The 18,578-nt window shown below is 37.1% G+C and overlaps 3 protein-coding genes across 4 annotated transcripts in view; 1 reads left to right on the forward strand and 2 right to left on the reverse strand.

Moving 5' to 3' along the window:
- Positions 1 to 18,578, reverse strand: part of LOC134211576 (negative elongation factor E) — a 133,801-nt gene that overhangs the window by 49,411 nt on the left and 65,812 nt on the right. The gene's annotated exons all lie outside the window — the stretch shown is intronic.
- The window catches only part of LOC134211574 (trichohyalin), a 68,730-nt gene that overhangs the window by 1,627 nt on the left and 48,525 nt on the right, over positions 1 to 18,578 (forward strand). Inside the window, exon 1 of one of the 2 annotated variants that reach the window (XM_062688572.1) lies at positions 15,240 to 15,360. The exons of the other annotated variant lie outside the window; for it this stretch is intronic. Coding sequence (XP_062544556.1) covers position 15,360 — 1 coding nt within the window. The 5' untranslated portion in view covers positions 15,240 to 15,359. Of the gene's footprint in view, positions 1 to 15,239; positions 15,361 to 18,578 lie in introns of those variants that run through there. 2 annotated transcript variants of the gene reach the window in all.
- LOC134215843 (antigen 5 like allergen Cul n 1-like) lies at positions 13,103 to 14,241 on the reverse strand. The gene is made up of 5 exons (XM_062694948.1): positions 14,077 to 14,241; positions 13,848 to 14,018; positions 13,690 to 13,771; positions 13,467 to 13,629; positions 13,103 to 13,407 (listed from the first exon to the last, which is right to left on the reverse strand). Exons 1-5 carry the CDS (start codon positions 14,215 to 14,217, stop codon positions 13,197 to 13,199), a joined length of 768 nt encoding a protein of 255 aa, XP_062550932.1. The 5' UTR covers positions 14,218 to 14,241; the 3' UTR covers positions 13,103 to 13,196.

The following is an 18,578-nucleotide window of genomic DNA, read 5'->3' on the forward strand; positions in this document are numbered from 1 at the left end:
AGATTGCTGAAAAAAATCTAGGGGAATTTATGAAGAAAGAGCATGAGCATGAGCATGAGCATGATTGACCGCCCACGGTTGCTACTCCGTTATTGCCAGGCCAGCTGTAATTACACAGAGAACCAACAGATGAAGTTTGGGACTAACATCATCTTCAATGTGTAAGAACTGGTAGCATAGCATAGCATAGCATATGTGATTGTACAAATCGTGGGTGGCTATACAATGCTCAATTGAGCAATCTACTGTATATTGTCGCAAATTGGTACTTGGGATTAGTACTTTTTCCTATACAGTAGCAGTTGTATACCTGGCCACGTCCTTACAATCACGGAAGGAAGGGAAGGAATGTTAGTTCAACATCTACTAGTGAAGATGCAGGGAACCCATACTACCTTCATAGATGTCTCGGGAAGGAAAATTTGTGTTAGTGGGAAAGGTGAATAATAGGGAGCTCTATTCGACAATATAGAGCGTTTGCCAATAATAGTATATGCTGAAAAAATAATAAAATATATTCATCAATTTACTTACGAACCGTCCAAAGGAGGACAAAATAACCTGGATTTTACAAATGTTTCGCGCGATCGTTCTGCCGTCCGAAACAAGAGCCAACACGCACTGAACTAATTAACTTTATTATTTACCGGCCGCGCAATGCAAAACACAAAATTTCGGCACATCGCGCGATTGTTCTGCCGTCCGAAACAAGAGCCAACACGCACTGAACTAATTAACTTTATTATTTACCGGCCGCGCAATGCAAAACACAAAATTTCGGCAAATCGCGTGATCGTTCTGCCGTCCGAAACAAGAGCCAACACGCACTGAACTAATTAACTTTATTATTTACCGGCCGCGCAATGCAAAACACAAAATTTCGGCACATCGCGCGATTGTTCTGCCGTCCGAAACAAGAGCCAACACGCACTGAACTAATTAACTTTATTATTTACCGGCCGCGCAATGCAAAACACAAAATTTCGGCACATCGCGCGATTGTTCTGCCGTCCGAAACAAGAGCCAACACGCACTGAACTAATTAACTTTATTATTTACCGGCCGCGCAATGCAAAACACAAAATTTCGGCAAATCGCGTGATCGTTCTGCCGTCCGAAACAAGAGCCAACACGCACTGAACTAATTAACTTTATTATTTACCGGCCGCGCAATGCAAAACACAAAATTTCGGCACATCGCGCGATTGTTCTGCCGTCCGAAACAAGAGCCAACACGCACTGAACTAATTAACTTTATTATTTACCGGCCGCGCAATGCAAAACACAAAATTTCGGCAAATCGCATGATCGTTCTGCCGTCCGAAACAAGAGCCAACACGCACTGAACTAATTAACTTTATTATTTACCGGCCGCGCAATGCAAAACACAAAATTTCGGCACATCGCGCGATTGTTCTGCCGTCCGAAACAAGAGCCAACACGCACTGAACTCTCATCTTCAATGTGTAAGAACTGGTGACCCAAAAATAAGCAATACCAGCGCCGGCCGTGTCCGAATGCAGGTCAATTAAGGAATGGGTAGGAAAATGTTGACATGATACTCGCTTTGATAGAAGCCGACGAGTCATCTGCACTTCCACGAGAAATCACTGGGATGTTGGATATATGGGGTAAGTATTGTGGCAGGGTTCGTTTTGGTAAACGGTATGCCGTGTATAGCGTGTAGTTTGATCAATTCAAAACATAATCGAACGAACACTAATTATGTTAATTACCGACCGCACTAAGCAGAACAAAATTGTCGATGACCAGCTGATCTCTCTGCTAACCGCACAAAGCAGAACAACATTTTCGATGACCAGCCGATCGTTCTGCTTACCGACGCGAACTGAATCTTCACTTTCTAATTAATTTACTCACCCGCACAAAGCAGAACAACATTTCGATGATCGGGCGATCGTTCTGCTAACCGCACAAAGCAGAACAAATTATGTGATGACCGGCCGATCGTTCTGCCTACTAAATGAATCACGACTGTACGTGAACTCTGAACGCTGAACATTTGTCTTTCAAGTAACAAACAAACATAATCTACTTTTTTCACTCAATTCCGACAGAAAATTTGATACTCGTAAATAAACGTCTCTGAGGCATGTTTTCAAGAACAGCATTGCGATTAATTAAATCTATTCACATATCGACCGCACAAGCAGATCAAAAGCTCCTGATTTTCGCGAACAATCTGCATATCTAATAATACGAGAAAGACAAAAACGCACTCTCATCTATTTTCTTACAAACCTAGCATTTCTACTAGCATTTTTACAGCTTTTCAATGAATCAGCAATGTTTTAGGATTAAATGTATTTTCTACTAGCAAAATGGAAAGCGAGGAAGATATTTGACAAAAGAGATATATTTGAAATAGGCATTGAGAAGGAAGATTTGAAGATAGCCAAAATAGAAGGCAAGCAAAGGCCAGAATAAATATATATTGTTAAATGTACCTCCGTAAATCGGATTTGTTCTGCTCCAATCCACCTATATTTTTCGCGATTCGGGAAACAATTATTTAATGAATGTACAATAATTAAAAAATACATATTAAAAAGAAAATGCAAAAATAAGTGATAAAATTTTAATTTGAGGGGACGATTTTTTTCCGCCTTTACTTGCCCTCAAAATATACCATATTAGATACATACCATAGCTTCATATTTGTCTTACCTTTGAAGTAGTAACACTTACATTAACTACAACTTACAGCGTTCATTCATGTTCGACCGTTTCAAGATTTGGCCCTATCCACAAATAAAATCTCGTAAAGCTAAAATATAATAGTACTGCGGCCGTGCACAAACCGGGGCAAACTCATAAAAAACTTTGGAGGAGCAAATTCAATCAATTCTACGCACTAATATGCAATTAGGGATAGTGATTGATCACTATGTAAACGGCTACTGCGGAGAGCTGCGCGACAGATTTAAATGGATTGCGGGTTCTTTGCACCACTTGAGATGTTCAGTATCCACAACAAACTTCCATGTCACCACTGGAATCATTCAATCATTTCGGTTCAACGATTTGTATTATTAAAAGACAAATTAATATATGGTGAGGATGTTAAAAATAACACTTAGATATTCAGTGACATTTGGACAAACGACTTTTCCCCTTTCCACGAAACTACATTTTACTAGGCGCCTTTTCACTCTAAAGGCATTTTCTTCAAATCTGTTGCCATAAAAAGCTGAACATTCTATCTGTATAAATTTGATTTAAAAGACATTTTATATTCAAATTCTTTCCACCTTCGCTCACCTTTCAGTAATTTAGTGGGCTTGAGTTGAACGAGCTTGCCTCATAAACAAAGGCATGTTTAGCTAGTAAATGTTTATATATAGGTGTGCAATTTGAAATAAAATAGAGAAGCATTCCATCGTGGAACAGACTCACCGGGCAATCCATCTGGATATCGGATTCACTGGGTTTCTTGAGAATCACAAAAACACGGTTCAGTTTCAGCTAAAAACATTTAAAATACACAACTGACACGCACAAGAAAGCGCGATACATTTGAATTGAACTCATATCTACAATCTCTAAAATCATATCTAAAATTAAAACTTTGAAAGGTAAATTGAATAAAATACAGAAAAATGACGGGAGCAGACATTTTCCGCGTCCAATCGCGAACTTGGCACACTACGATCCTAGGGGAATTTATGAAGAAAGAAAGAAAAAACTGAAAAGAATATCAAAATAATTTGGTAAGGAATACCTAAAACAATTCTTATTGAAATTTCCGTAGACATTCCTAAATACCTGTGGGAGTTCCTTCGACAGTTCTAGCAGAAATTTCTAGAAATTTATTAAATTGGCGGAGAATCAGAGAAATTTCAGCATACATTTTCAAATTTAGGGGAAAATATTCAATTTGATGGGTCATGTGCCCCAATTTAACTCCGCCCCTCGGAAAAAAAAATCAAAGAAAAAAAATACAGGTACTAACGACGCCTTCCACCTCTAATGGATGAATATTTCCATGACGTTACATTTGCGAAAATATTCTTGAATACGGTAACCAGGGCTGGATTTAAGGGGTGGCTAGGGTCCCCTAAAATCTTATGTACAAAAACCAACATTTTTTGTACATTTTGGGGCCCCCACAAGCTGTCGGCCCCGGGGCCCCCTTCCGGCTAAATCCGTCCCTGACGGTAACGCATGTAACATAGATTTGTCTATGGCCCATACAAAAAATATATAATTATTTAGTGGGTTGGATTTGATCTGATAGAGCAGATCACCAAAGTGTGGTCCGCATCCCCTCCCCCTTTAAAAACATGTTTGTCGTTATTTGACACGATATATTAAAGTCAGTGGCGTTTCGTGATCTCACTTTTTTTTCTGGTGAATTAGAAATTTTACTGCTCTAATAATCGAAAACGCTCTATTCCACGCATACATTTTGCAAATATTTGAATTAATTGAACAGTTAGATTGAGGGTAAAAATCGTTACTGTTTTTAGTGAACAATAATCCTTCAACAGAAGTTCGAAATCTAAGAATGACAAATGATTATCTAGAAAAAAATAGCTCAAAATATGTTCTTGTTTGCAGAAAACATGTTTTTCCGAAAAGATTTGTTTTGTGTCAAATACGCTACCACAAAAGTAATTGTTAGTATCCACTAAAAGTCAATAACATGTTTTTTCGAGTAGTATGTTATTTAAAGTAGATTAACAACAACAAAGGGGCCTTCCATAATTTTGCTGAATGCAGCAAGAAAAATGTAAGCAAGGTCAAGTGATATGCGTTTGGGGAAATTGTTTTCTTTAACATGTTTTACACAATAATAAATTTGTGGAACGAAAATAGCTGGGTACCGGTTACCCAGATTTTTTCGCTTGTTCGGTTACCCAGATTTGAGTTTAGGTACCCGTACCCAAATTAGAGTAACCACGGTTTTGCCGAATCTGGGTCACTTTGACATGATTCTGGGTAGGTCCAGGTTAGCGTGTAAGCACTTAGGGGGGAAGGTGTGGTCTGTCGTTATCTTACACACGATGTAAATAAAAAAATGTTTGTGTGAAAAAAATCTGACATGGGGAGGGGGTGTCGAAAAACCCAGAAAAATTGCTAACGTAATAAGTGTACGACTCCCTTGTAAAACTGTTTGGTTTGGTACCGACATTATTAAATATAAATAAGAAAACATCCCAGAATTGGTGTGAAAAATAACCAGATATCTAGACCGAAGCTTTCGTCAGGGCTAATTGATAATGTTCAAGAAGCACTACTCTCCCATGTGTAGCCCTGGATACACTTGTGCAGGGCTGGCTACCCACGGTTCGGCTCCCATAGACGTGTCGTGTTTGTTCTAAAATTATACATTCTCTTTACTCAACCGGCGGCGGCACATTACATCGACCACTTCAATATTCTCATTTGTGCCGGTCAGTGTCACAAATAATAACTAGGTGGCTCCACATTAAAATCCAGCTTCATTTCATCACTTGTGCGCTAAATCTTCTTCTGTACAGATTGTTGGAGAAGTTTGACAGGGAGTGAAAAATACGACGATATAAATACAACTCAGCACAATTTTCAATGCTGTAGGCGTTTTGGCGCACGTAAATTATAATGCAGGATGATGCGCGCTCGTAGCGTAAATATTTTGGAAAAATCCGAAGTATGACGATAGACTGTGATGTTGCATATCTGTTCTGCATATACATATGTTCAGCATTGGATTATGGAAATGAACTTCAGTAGATTTTTGTACAAAATGAGCAACTTTGTATAGATTTATTTTGTCGTTTTTCAACAAGAGTTCAAATTGAGAAACCAATGCTTTTTTTCTCAAGGCGGACAATATATGATCTTATATTACGCTTCTCCAGCCTGCGGACCATTTATACAAATGAAAGTCGAATTTTATGAATAAACTAAATGGGTCTGGAAGTCTGTAGGTATTATTTGAGCTAGTTCCATGAAACCCGCCCCATATATTTACCAGCTATAGATGGATATTTTCCCTTGGCGTCGATAACAGTATCCGAAAAATTCATCGAATGTTTCGTATAATACAGGCACAGGCACAACTCAAGCTCTGAAATTGTTCCGAAGGACGTGCCACATCTTTGAATAGAAAAATAAACTTTTTTGATGATTGTTTTGAATTCATTCGATTTTTCTACACGTATTTCTGTTGATACAAATGGGTTAATTCTGTATGTCTCAGCAAAAAAAACTTTGGGAAATCGACGAATTCATAGAGTTGAAGTTTTCGAAAAATCATCAAATTTTGAAATTAGTGACCCGTAACGCTGGGTAGACACCTTCACGTGGTGTGTTACGGGGTAAGATCTACCACGGTTGCATTCAAAGCTACAGGCAAATCCTGACCCAACGAATACTTTCCTCATTATCCAACTCCGTGGTACTTATGAGGATGTCGCTAAGTCGGTGATCTCTCGTTAAGTAAGTACCACATCAAGACTTCCTTCCTCTCCCTAGTTACGGTGAAGATGAGCGAGGCCAGGAGTAGTAATCCTCAAAAGTAAAACATGAGTATCCCTAGTGTCACGCCGAAAACCTAGTCGGCGGCGGTGGCGTGAATCGGCATGACCAATTTTTTAGTGCGTTCGCTTTGAAAAAAAAAAGCGGTATTTTTTTAGAGATATTTCCAGAACAATAACGGGAGAATCTTTTAAATTTTGCTGAAAAAAATTGATAAACTTCCCCAGGAAAATCTTTAAGATTGTATCTCATTTGAAAATTGTTTTCAAATTCTCCACGGGATCTTCTTTGAAGTTTCCATGAGAAATTTCTTAGTATTTTCAAAGAAAAATTGTTTAATAGAATTTCTGCGGAAAATTCTTAGGAATTTATATTAGAAACTCTTCACAATTTCACGGAAAATTATTCTAAATATTTAGGTACACTAGCCGTTCGATAACTGCAACATTTTTACTTTTAAGTTAGCGAATGCCGTTCGATAACTGCAACGCATTTAAGACGTCAAACGGTTGTCAATCGATGTCAGATGCAATAAGAGTGCATCTGATTGTGCGCAATGCAGCTGTCATTGAGTTTGACATTGTTTTGAAGTGTTAGATGTTGCAGTTATCAAAACTGTTGCAACTATCGAATTGCAGTTAAAAAGCATTGGAGTAAATGACTTGCAGGTATCGAACGTCTACTGTATTAGGTATTTCAACGAAAAATATTCCGCAATTTTCTTGATACGGGTAATATTTGTATTGTTCATCTGAAGCTATTTGAAATTAGACGGGAAAAAGGGAAGGGTCGTTAAGCCGAAAATCAATCAGCGAAAAGCAATTTGGCCGAAAATGCCGTATGCTGATGTCGACCCGTTTGGCCAAATGACATTTTCGGCCTTTCGTCAATCGTCCATTTCGACGAACGGAGTTTTCAGTCAGTTTTCGGCCATAGCCGAACGACATTTCCGGCTGTTGGCCAGGTGGGTTTCAGCATAATGGTTTGTTCGACCAAATGACATATTCGGCCAAACCCTTTCTTGTCGTTTGTCGTAAAGTCAATCGGCGGAAAGCCACTGTTCGAGTGCCACTTTGATGAATAACACGTTAAGCCGAAAGGCATCTAGCCGAATTCAATTTGGCCAAATTGAACATTTATCCGAAACGTATATTAGGTCAAAATTGTTTTACCCGAAAATGCCATTTGGCCGAAAGCGACATCCTGCCGGAAAGTATTTCTGCCTAAGTGGTAGTTTGGCCAAAAAAAATTAATTGTCCTAATAAGTCATTTGACTGAAATGCCGTTGTATCGAAATGGTTGTTTGACCGAATAGATCATTTCCCCGAAAAAGCCGTTTGGTAGAAATGGTCGTTAGGCAGATAGCCAAATGGCTTTTCGTCAAATAACCCTTCTTCGTTCAAAAATTATATTTCATTTGGAAATTCTTCACATTTCAACGGAAAATCCTTCGGAATGACCACTCAAAGTTTTTCTTAGCCTTTACGGAGAGCTTTTTGAAATTTCAACGTGAAATTGAATGGTATTTCAAAGGAAATGGTATTTCCACGAAAAACTATCTGGGGTATCAACGCAACGTTGTGGAAAAATTTCTACGGAAAATCAACTGAATCGAGTGCGCGATCAAACGTGTTTCGTATCAGACGCAGAACTTTCGCAAGTTCCAAGCAGTTAGTTTCGTTTCGTGCGGTCGGATGTAAACCAATAAGTGAGGTCGAAAAGTGCGCTATTAAACGTGTTTCGTACCGGACGCAAAATTTTGCGAGATCTGGGTGATTAGCTCTGTTTTGTATGGTCGGAAAGTAAACCAATTAATGCGGTCAGAAAATGAATCAATCAGAGCGTGATTAAACGTGTTTCGAATCAGACGCAGAACTTTCGCGAGATCCGGGTGTTTAGCTCTGTTTTGTGCGGTCGTAAAGTAAATCAATTACTGCGTGATACATCATGTTTTGAGTGCGCGTTTGCTCGTTATTGATCTGGAATTAAGGTACACCGGGGCAAGTTGAAACGGTTTTTTTCCAAGTTGAATTTTGAAGTGCTGTAAAAAAAATTTGAATCCGTTTGCGGGCCAAAGATTATACATAAAAAATAAGCAACCTTACCAAACTTATTTATGAATATGTTGTATACTGAATTTTGTTTTATATGCATCATTTCAACTTGTCCTACGTTTTGGGGCAAGTTGAAACACTGCGCTTTATACAGACATAAGCTAATTTTGCCGTATTAAAAACAATATATATATGTACCCAGTGAGACTCAAGATGCACGAGGTTGTAAAGGTGCCAGAATTCGCATAAGAGTCCCATGTAAATTTTTGACGATTTTGGTTTTCTTTCAGATGCCAATGTCTCCTAATTGTCTCTTGTTAAAGAAAAACTGCAAAATAGGCTTTGTTCCAGAAATTTAAAAATCAAATCCCACTTGTGTCGTCTCATATTGATATTCACTTACATTCCAGATATTTGATACTCTTTTACACTAAAAATGTACTTTAATATGATCCATTTAATTGTCCCTTAGTAATAAATATAAACAAATAAATAATATTATGTAAAACTTTTGAAAAGATTGCAATTTTTCTCAATTTATTAGATTTTTTTGTGTATTTCTCCATGTAAAGCAAGTTGGAAAAATTTAACGGCAAATTACTCAAGTCGAAGAAAACTGACATGAAACTCATATACAAATAAGGGCAGTATACAACAAAGTTACAAGCGTAATTTCCATGGACCAAATTCTAGAAAGCGCACTACGCTGAAAATATATCAGATTGATTACCTCCTACTGGTAACCACTGGGATTACTTTTTAGGATGGGTCATTACTTGGTTCACTTGAATTGTGGGCTTGATTAATTTGGTTCTGGCTTCTTTATAAATTCACATTAATTAACCAGCGTATCTTTCATAAACTCCTCGATTGTAGAAAGAGGGGACTGGGGAAGTGAAAGGGTAGTTAACGAAATGTTTACATGCTCTGTGTTTTATTTTTATTTTATTTTTTGACAGCCGGTACTCACTACAAGGAAAAGTAGATTATGAATCTCAAAACTAGACTATGCAGTTTAATAAACTTGATCCCTTTTCATTCTATTCGGTAGTAGAGATAATAGAAACGTTGCATTCACAACGGGATGGGCGGAAATTTATTTTCAGAATTTTTGACCTTTTCGTAAATTAACGTTTTCAAATGTATTTACGGATCATGTGGAATTCTGAAAAAAAATTGAATTTAATTGCGAGGGTGTCGCTTTGAATCGTCGTTTCAACTTGCCCCGCATCACGTATTTCTAGTTGCCCCGATGGGTTAAAAATGTGAAGGAATTTCAAAGGACCATAATACAAGAATTAAAACGGGTCTGCAATCGATTTTTCATAATCATTATGCTTATTCAACATTGAATGATTACCTAACGTAAAAATTTGATGAAAAAACTCTTCCGAACATCATTTGAGACCTGTTTCATTGGCACGTCAAAAAGTTGGTTCAGATTTTGCAAATAGCGAAAGATAATCAATCGCAGGGATTGTATGCTGAAACATTCAAAAACAGTGATTTGCAGTTGGACGGCACAATTTACGATGAAGAACTATGATACTCATTCAATTCTTGTAGAATTAAATACAGAATGTTCTTCTGAAAACTCTACTATAGCAGAACTTTTCTCCTGGACTTACGATTTGGTACGCATGCGTTTGGCAAGAAAAAGTGTCTCTTTTAATGGTTTTCGAGACTGTGACGAAGAAGAACCTTATCGGACAATAGTCCTCTACATTATGTATGCTGCCGGACTTGTAGATGAAATCGATTGAAGCAAGCTTCCAATCATCCGGGAAAACACAATCGCTTATAGATCGATTGAAAATTGCGATAACGAGCAATGTTAGTGAAGAAGCATATTGTTTGATGAAAATGGGCGGTAACCTAAGCCGCACAAGTCAAGTGAAACTGGTTGTAGCAACTTAATTGGGACTAAATCTGATCACATATAAGCTACTACGATCAATGTGCAACTTGTGTGCTGCTCGGAAAGCGATCGGGTCCCGGTCCTTTTTATATATTTTTTGGACTTTATTGAAGTGTTTTTTTTAGAAAACAAAAGGTCCCGGTCCTTTTAAAGTGTCGACCGAGCTGAGAGCTTCAGAAATATCCGCATTACTGAAAGTAACCTTAGGAAGCCGGACGGAATATGACGTGACTCTTTCAATGAAGCTTCGATCCAACGAAGAAGGATTGTCATCATATACTGAGCGGAAGAAGCTGGCAAACAAATGTGATGTTACGAAAGGTGATCGGGTTTTCTTTTTGGTTCTAAACTGTAATAAACTCAGCCCTTTCTGCAACATTTGAACATTCTCAAACTTTTGGGACAGGTTTGAAATTCGTGAAATTTCAGTGTTTGTAGTTTTTTTCATTGGGAAGCAACAGCCTATATAGGCTCGAATAATATTTAAAGAGTCTTTAATAAACATAAAAAACAGCCTATATAATTCCAGAATTCTTTCATAAATTCAAAATAATTTCTGTGGAAAATTGTAAGGAATTTTCATGCAAATAGCAAAGAATTTTTCGGGTTTTTTACAAGATATTCCAAGATATTTCTTGAAGGAATTCTCCGCAAAATTCCTGAAGTATTTTCTGGGTTAATTCTTTGAGAAATTTTTGTTTGGGCACATAAAGAAATTTATAGGAGACTTCCAGCAGGGAATTCTGGTTGAGTTGCTGGAGAAGTTTCCGTGAGAATTGCCGGAAGAATTTAAAAATAGATTTAAAAACAGCACTTTTTATTGAGGAGGCATTTCTGATAGAAATTGGGAAGGGATTCCTGGAGACACTTGAAGAGGAATTTCTGGAAAAAAAATCCTCAGGAACTCCCACAGGAACTTGCGGAGGAATTTGGAGAAAAATTCCCTCGGAGCTTAACGGGGAATTCAGGGAGGAACATACAGAGGAATTTTTAGAGGAATACCTGAAGGAAATTGCGGAGTAACTCCTGGAGGAATTTGAGTAGGAATTCCTGGATAAACTTGCGGAGGAAGATTGTACTAAATCGCAGACCGCACGAAAACCCACTGTCAATCCGGAGATGGCGAGTTAGGTTCTCGGTCCGGCCTAGGATGTTTACGGGTGAAAAACATTCTCAACTACTTGGGCATAGTGTAAACTGGGACAGTAGGGCAGTTCAAATTTCAAAAATGTTCGAAAATTCCAACTCCCATATGTCTATTAGCATCATTTTGATAATATAGGAGTCCAGGCAAAATTTCAGGCAATTCGGTGGCCATTTAGGGGTGGCGCGAAGTCAATTTATGTTTATATGGAAATTTGTATGGGAATAACGTAAAATTTATTCAAGTCTCCCTACAGCTGTCAAATCGTGATGAATTCAAATAAAAATCCCCAACCTCCTTTTTTGGCATCTATATAAATGAGACCTCCGGATAACACATTAGTTATGAGTGGATTGAACGGTTATATTGACAGTGTGAATATGGGATAAATGGCTAAAATGGTGTAATTAGCCTCAACGTAGCAGTGGAAATATAAATCAAAATTAATGAGTTACCCACTGGTTGAGCTCAAATAGATTCCAAAAATGGAGGTTGGGGATGTTTATTTGAATTCATCACGATTTAAGAGTTGTAGGGGGATTTGAACAAATTTTAAGTTTTTCCCATACAAATTTCCATATAAACATAAATTGACTTCGCGCCACCCCTAAATGGCCACCGAATTGCCTGAAATTTTGCCAGGACTCCTATATTATCAAAATGATGCTAATAGACATATGGGAGTTGGAATTTTCGAACATTTTTGAAATTTGAACTGCCCTACTGGGAGAGTGCATCCATTGGGCTTGCCACACAACATACATACTCATGCAGCATGAGTAATGCAATGGCGGGGATAAAAAAGCTTTCAAATAATACATGAGGAAATGCTTATAGAATACTAAGTTGAAAAGCAGGCCAAGTTCCAGTGGAAATGTAGGAACATTGAAGAAAAAGAAGGTATAACTCGTAAAGGATTCTTTTTTATAAGTCATTGCTCTAAATTTGAAACCGACTGCGAGAGAACCAAATCAGTGTTTAATGACATTAATGTCATCACTTGTCATAAGACGAGTTTGTACAGTCCCATTTAATGCCACCACTTAATTGTACCTTGACAGATACGTATTTCGACCTCAACAGTAAGGTCGTCTTCAGTGTCTCGTACTTGACTCGACTTCAAGTCAAGGTCAAGTACGAGACACTGAAGACGACCTTACTGTTGAGGTCGAAATACGTATCTGTCAAGGTACAATTAAGTGGTGGAATTAAATGGGACTGTACAAACTCGTCTTATGACAAGTGAAGACATTCCACTAAAAAGCTTAAAATAATTTTCTTAACATTAATGTCATGACAATTCGTGTCATTTTGTATCTCGCTCTTGTATCCCACATTTCGTATATAGAACAAAAATCTGTTAAACAAAGTAATAGGTTCATTCAAGCATTCCATGCATATCAAACTTCTCCAATTGTAAATAATTTCTGAAAAAATATTAGCACATTAGCAATAGCAATCCTCTGACATTTATCGCGAATACAAGTATACATCAAGTTGACGGATAGAATTTAAAACGACATATTCTTTAGAACATTTGTATGAAATCGATTTTAATTCCATTCGCCCTGAAGTTACATTATTATTATGGTCTCATCTATTCACAGAGAGATTTGTAGGTTTTGTCGCATTTCCTACACTTCGAACAGGCACGCCCCTTCTTGTAGATCGGTTGACCCATCCAAGTCCATGATGAATAGTTGCAGGTCATTAAAAATGTGTCTCCAGTGCCAGCATAATCGTATTCCGAAATGGCACATCCAACATGTGTTTGATAATCAACAGCCATAGCGGTAAAATGCAGAACTCTAAGTTGAAACAAAGAATATTACAATACTTGAAAATGTTACGAAAAGCTCATATATACCCTCTGCTTTGACCTTCGAATTTGGCGACTTCGTTAATGTAGAAATCTTTATGCTCATCCCACCATGCTTGGATTGCTTCACCGATAAGCTTTGTCTTATCCTTCGATCGTTTTTGAGACCATGACGAGTAGTAGATATTTTGACCAGCATCAGGAAACTTGGCTAAACAGAACAGTATTACGCAACTAATGGTTTTACAAATATAAAAGATTGATTACTTACCTGTGCTTCTGCAACGGTCATGATTCATAGTGCATTGCTTAACATTATATTCAGCTAGTTTCGCTAATTCATCGTCCCATTTCTTTTAAGAACAGAAAACATTAGTTAAAGACACTTTTTTAATACGAAGAATAATAACGTTTTAAAAATTAATTTACCAATTCCGACATATTCATGGCGCTTGGGAAGGTTCCGTGCGTAGAACTCATTGTACCGCTAGCAAGCTTGTTTCTAAGCTGATTATGGCGCTTTAAAATATAATTTTTGTAGTTCGATTTCATGGCGATCATTTTCGGATGTTGGTTACTGCACGATGGATAATCTCGAAACTGCAAAAGTGTTTTTTTATTAATAAGTAAACTTACATAAAGTTCCTACGATTCTCACGTCTTTAGGTCGACATCCAACATGTTCACCTTTATTTTCGCAGACCTTCTTGTACACCCCACTGCAGTAGTCTTTGCTAAGTGCTAGTGGAAGAATCACCACAATTACTGCGATCAATAAATAGAAGTTATTCATGATCATGACGAGACTGTGATGATAAATCGATCTTGATCTTTCAACAATCGACACAGACTTTTATACTAACATTAAACAAATAAAAACCATTCCGTTATTGCTGGTCCAGCTGAGATAATTAAACCCAGCAGCTTTGTAACACATTACATTGTAGTTTATTGTTTTATTGATAATAATATAGGAATATATGAAAAACGATGCTCGTGCAAATGTTTTATTATTGCCGAAGAAATCTCAGTCCCTAACAGATGTCCAAATAAACCTTAGAAGAAAATGGACACACATGAAAACCTATTTTTGTGTTGTATATTTCTTGATATAAAATTCATAAGACACAGCTTTCAAGTGTAAGTTAGTATTTTAGTCATTTAGAAGTGATTGCTTCCAATGAAGTAACCAGAATAGCGTCGCGTTTCATAACTTCATTTTTATATTTTAGCTATCTATGCGATCCTGACTGATCTCGCTCGGGTGTAGATGCTAAAAGAATACAGGTTTCTGCTAAATTGAGTTCAAATCCATATCTATTTCATTACATTGTTTCTGAAATAATGAATTTGGAAGTATGAGATGGAGTATCGAATCAGATTCCTCATATAAGCAACATTTACGGTTGAATTAAAAATCTTAAAATGTCTAACACCAACACATTGCGAGTTTAAAATAAGTCATTTATATCTCAACGGCTTCACGACATTGAAATTATTCATTTGCTGGTGAAGGATTGTGAAAATCTATAATCTTCTTCCAAACCCAGGAAGCAATTGGTCGTCTGTCTATATTCAATGGCACATGGCACAAGTACGCTTATTATTTTGACAGAACAATAAATGTTACAGTTCGCTGCAGATGAAAATTGCACGCTTGAATGATTAAGAGACTTGGAATTGTAGCGGTAAAATTTAGTTCTAGTTCAGAAGTGATCAAGCCTGCAGAAGATCGTCTCAATCGAAATGTCGAAGAAAGTTTACATAACCATCATTACCATAGTCTACAAGGTGCAAATAATTACTAGCTTGTAGGTGATAAGTTGTATTGATTGGTCGATCACGCGTGGCTGCCAGCTTGCATCACCTCGCACAAAACAAAATCCAGTAAGCACGTTCCTGGTGGCAGTAAATCATGACTGTCCTCATCGTTCGCCAATCAGTAAGTGTTCAGTTGGTTTGGTTTGGTTTGGCCAGACACAGAGTTTCGCGCAAATAGTTCCGAAATGTTCTAAAAATATTCCCGTGCCATTGCATAACGATAGACATCGACGAAAAATAGACCAGACAACACAAGTTCATCTGATCACACACTCGAAAGAGGCAAAAAATGAATATATATTTCGAAAGAGATTTGCTTGCTTAGCTCATTCAGAAGTTTATGCTTGGCTCGGTTCGATTACCAGGGGTTTCGAGATTGTGATTGGCAGATCACAAAGGGAATATAATGTCATGTTTGGATAGGGTAAATGATGTATCTTGGACAAGCGCAGGACATTCATTAGAAAATATATCGAGATTGAATAGTATAAAACAATTGAAAACCACTAGGTTCATCCAAATTCATAACCTATGATTAGTCTTGTGTCTCCATTGCCCAATTTTTGAGTAAATTACGTTTACTAGGTGTAAACTGTGATATACTGCGAACTGAAATATTTATCTTTTTGGACATCAAATATATAATTTCGACATGGAAAATGATTATATTTTGGACAGAGTCATTTTCTCCTAATTTAAAAATGGCCACCTACAGATCTCAATGGTATGACTTACCTGCACGTATCCACATTCATTTAAATGCATTTATTTGCTTAACTGACATAGATTAAACTAGAAATTAACATTGTTTCGCAATCTTATCGATATCATTGAAAACAACCTGAAAGTTGGCAATTAATGGTTCATCCATGTACTCTACATGGGGTGACCAATAAATGTCTGATGAATAAAAACATAACTTCATTTTGGTCACTCCTTTTTCATCCGTCTCAAGTTCATGTTAAGCGATTGGAATATGTTAGTATCTCAATTACAATCAAACTTTGGCCGCAGGACCTCAAGATTGCCGTTTGAACCAATTTAAACGTGTTTCAGGTGCATGTTACGAAGAGTCCTATAATGCATGTTCTCCTGCATACTGGCGTCCAGCAGGCACTTTGGTAGATAGCTTTACATTTTGGATAATTTTAAAGATAAATAATAGTTGATTTGTGAATTCTCATCAGGAGCCGCTAGAGTTGAGGTAAAAGTATGCAATGATCATACTTTCGATAAAAATTTTCCTACACATTATCTAAAATTGATCGAAGAAGCTCAGGCTTGTCCAAAATATGTACATGTCCAAAATATATCATTTACCCTAGTTATTATAAAAATATTTTCGAACAAAAAGAAATGAGCGTTTCGAAAATATGATTACTCGAACTTAATTGATATTTTATTATGTGATAAAGTATACAATGCTTGGTGAAGTGTAGGAAAATAAGAAATGAATGTCTTTTCTTCTCATGAGCAATCGATGATTGAAATTTGAAAATGATTTGATATTTGATAACTTGAAAATATTGTACTTGAAACTATTGTACATTTCGAACGAAATTTAAAGTTTAAAAAATTAACCCGAAATGAAGGTGAGTTTTGAAAGAGCTTTGGTGCAATCAACACAGCATTTGACATATTACCCGCAAAAGTCGCAAGTCGAAAAGGCCGACAAATTCAGCTGATAACTTTTGTAGACTTCTTCTTCTTCTATGGCTTTACATTTCAACTGGAACTTGGCCTAATTTTAAACTTAGTGTGCTATTAGCATTTCCACAATTATTAATTGAAAGCTATGTCAGCAGATACATAAGTATTAGGGTGGTTCAAAAAATCGATTTTGCTCCACAGTGCTCATCTGATTCTTTATCATATTCTATGTGTCCTCTGAAAATTTGAGCTCATTTGGATTAAAACTGATTTAGCACAAGCGATTTCAAGTTTGCATGCAAATTAGTATGGGGAAATTTATTTTTTCAGTATACTGTAAATGACGCTTCCGCATTAAGCGCAGGTTAAAAGAAAACCTACATAGCTAAAAGGAATACTCAACAGCTTTCACCCAACGAAAACCGCATGTTGATTGATCGCCCCAGTAATTAGTAATCGATTTTAATACAGGTTGCGAATCTTTAGTCATGATCGTTAAACTTCTTTGAGGGCATCACTGAAATGTGCAGTGCAACATAGTAGCCTGAATTTGTGTGTGCTATCTTTCGCGCCACGAGCAGCAATGTTGCCTGTTGAGGAGTTATGCAATTAGCTCCAGAAAACCATGGTATAGATTAAATTCGGTTACTAATTATTGGAACGATCAATTAAGATGCGGTTTTCACTGAGTGAAAGATGTTGAGTATTCCTTTTAGCTATGTAGGTTTTCTTTTAATCTGCGCTTAATGGGGAAGCGTCATCAACAGTATAATGAAAAAATAAATTTCCCTATACTAATTTGCATGCAAACTTGGAATCGCTTGTGCTAAATCAGTTTTAATCCAAATGAGCTCAAATTTTCCGAGGACACTCAGAACATGATAAAGAATCAGATGAGCACTGTGGAGCAAAATCAATTTTTTGAACCACCCTAATAAGTATGTACCTTGTGTGGCAAGTACAATGGATTCACTATGCCTAGGTAGTCAAGAATGTTTCCCACCCGAACGCATCCAGGACCGAACCTAGAATCGAACTCGCTATCTCCGAATTGGTCATCCGACGCTATTATTGTCAGAAGGTTTTTTTTCTTCTTAAAAACATTCTAAGACTCAATCGTATTTCTTGCTAAATTTGAGTACAATAGTCAAGTAGTAGGTTTAAAAAAAATTAAAGGCGAACATGTGGTGATCGAAAGCTGGAGTAATATTTAAATGGCACTTAGAGTATAGGTATTGAAAGTCAGGGCAATGAAGGAGACGATCACGTGCAGCGGTAGAGAAGGAAAAGAGAATTTCCTATGGAATTTACGAAGATATCCTGTTGAAATCCAAGACAAAAAATAACGTTGAAATTAAATTTTTAAACGCAGAAATTTGGCCAAAAGCCACAAGGCCGAATATGTAATTTGACCGAATAAATAATTTTGAGCATCTGGTGGAAAGTTATTTGGTCGAAAATGATCATATTAGCTTAGCTTAGCTTGATTGACTGTACCCATCGTTGTTGCTAGTCGTGATTTTCCTAGAAACAACAAATAATGCACAGCTCACCAATTGAATAGTTTTCTCGGGACTAGACAGCTATTCTCACTTTACATGCGTCGGAGTTTCTTTAATTCAAGACCAATAATGATGCCGGCCATGTCCTCACACTCAATTAGGATAAGGGGAGGGGGAATTAGTTCGA

The sequence above is a fragment of the Armigeres subalbatus genome, chromosome 2 (genome assembly GCF_024139115.2).
Source record: "Armigeres subalbatus isolate Guangzhou_Male chromosome 2, GZ_Asu_2, whole genome shotgun sequence".
NCBI lineage: Eukaryota > Metazoa > Arthropoda > Insecta > Diptera > Culicidae > Armigeres > Armigeres subalbatus.

Excerpts from the sequence above, each read along its gene's own strand:
- LOC134215843 (XM_062694948.1), bottom strand. The coding sequence starts at position 14,217 with ATGATCATGAATAACTTCTATTTATTGATCGCAGTAATTGTGGTGATT. Across the intron at positions 13,772-13,847 it reads CCATGAATATGTCGGAATTG|AAATGGGACGATGAATTAGC; the intron begins GTAAATTAATTT and ends TGTTCTTAAAAG. Across the intron at positions 13,630-13,689 it reads TGACCGTTGCAGAAGCACAG|CCAAGTTTCCTGATGCTGGT; the intron begins GTAAGTAATCAA and ends TGTTCTGTTTAG.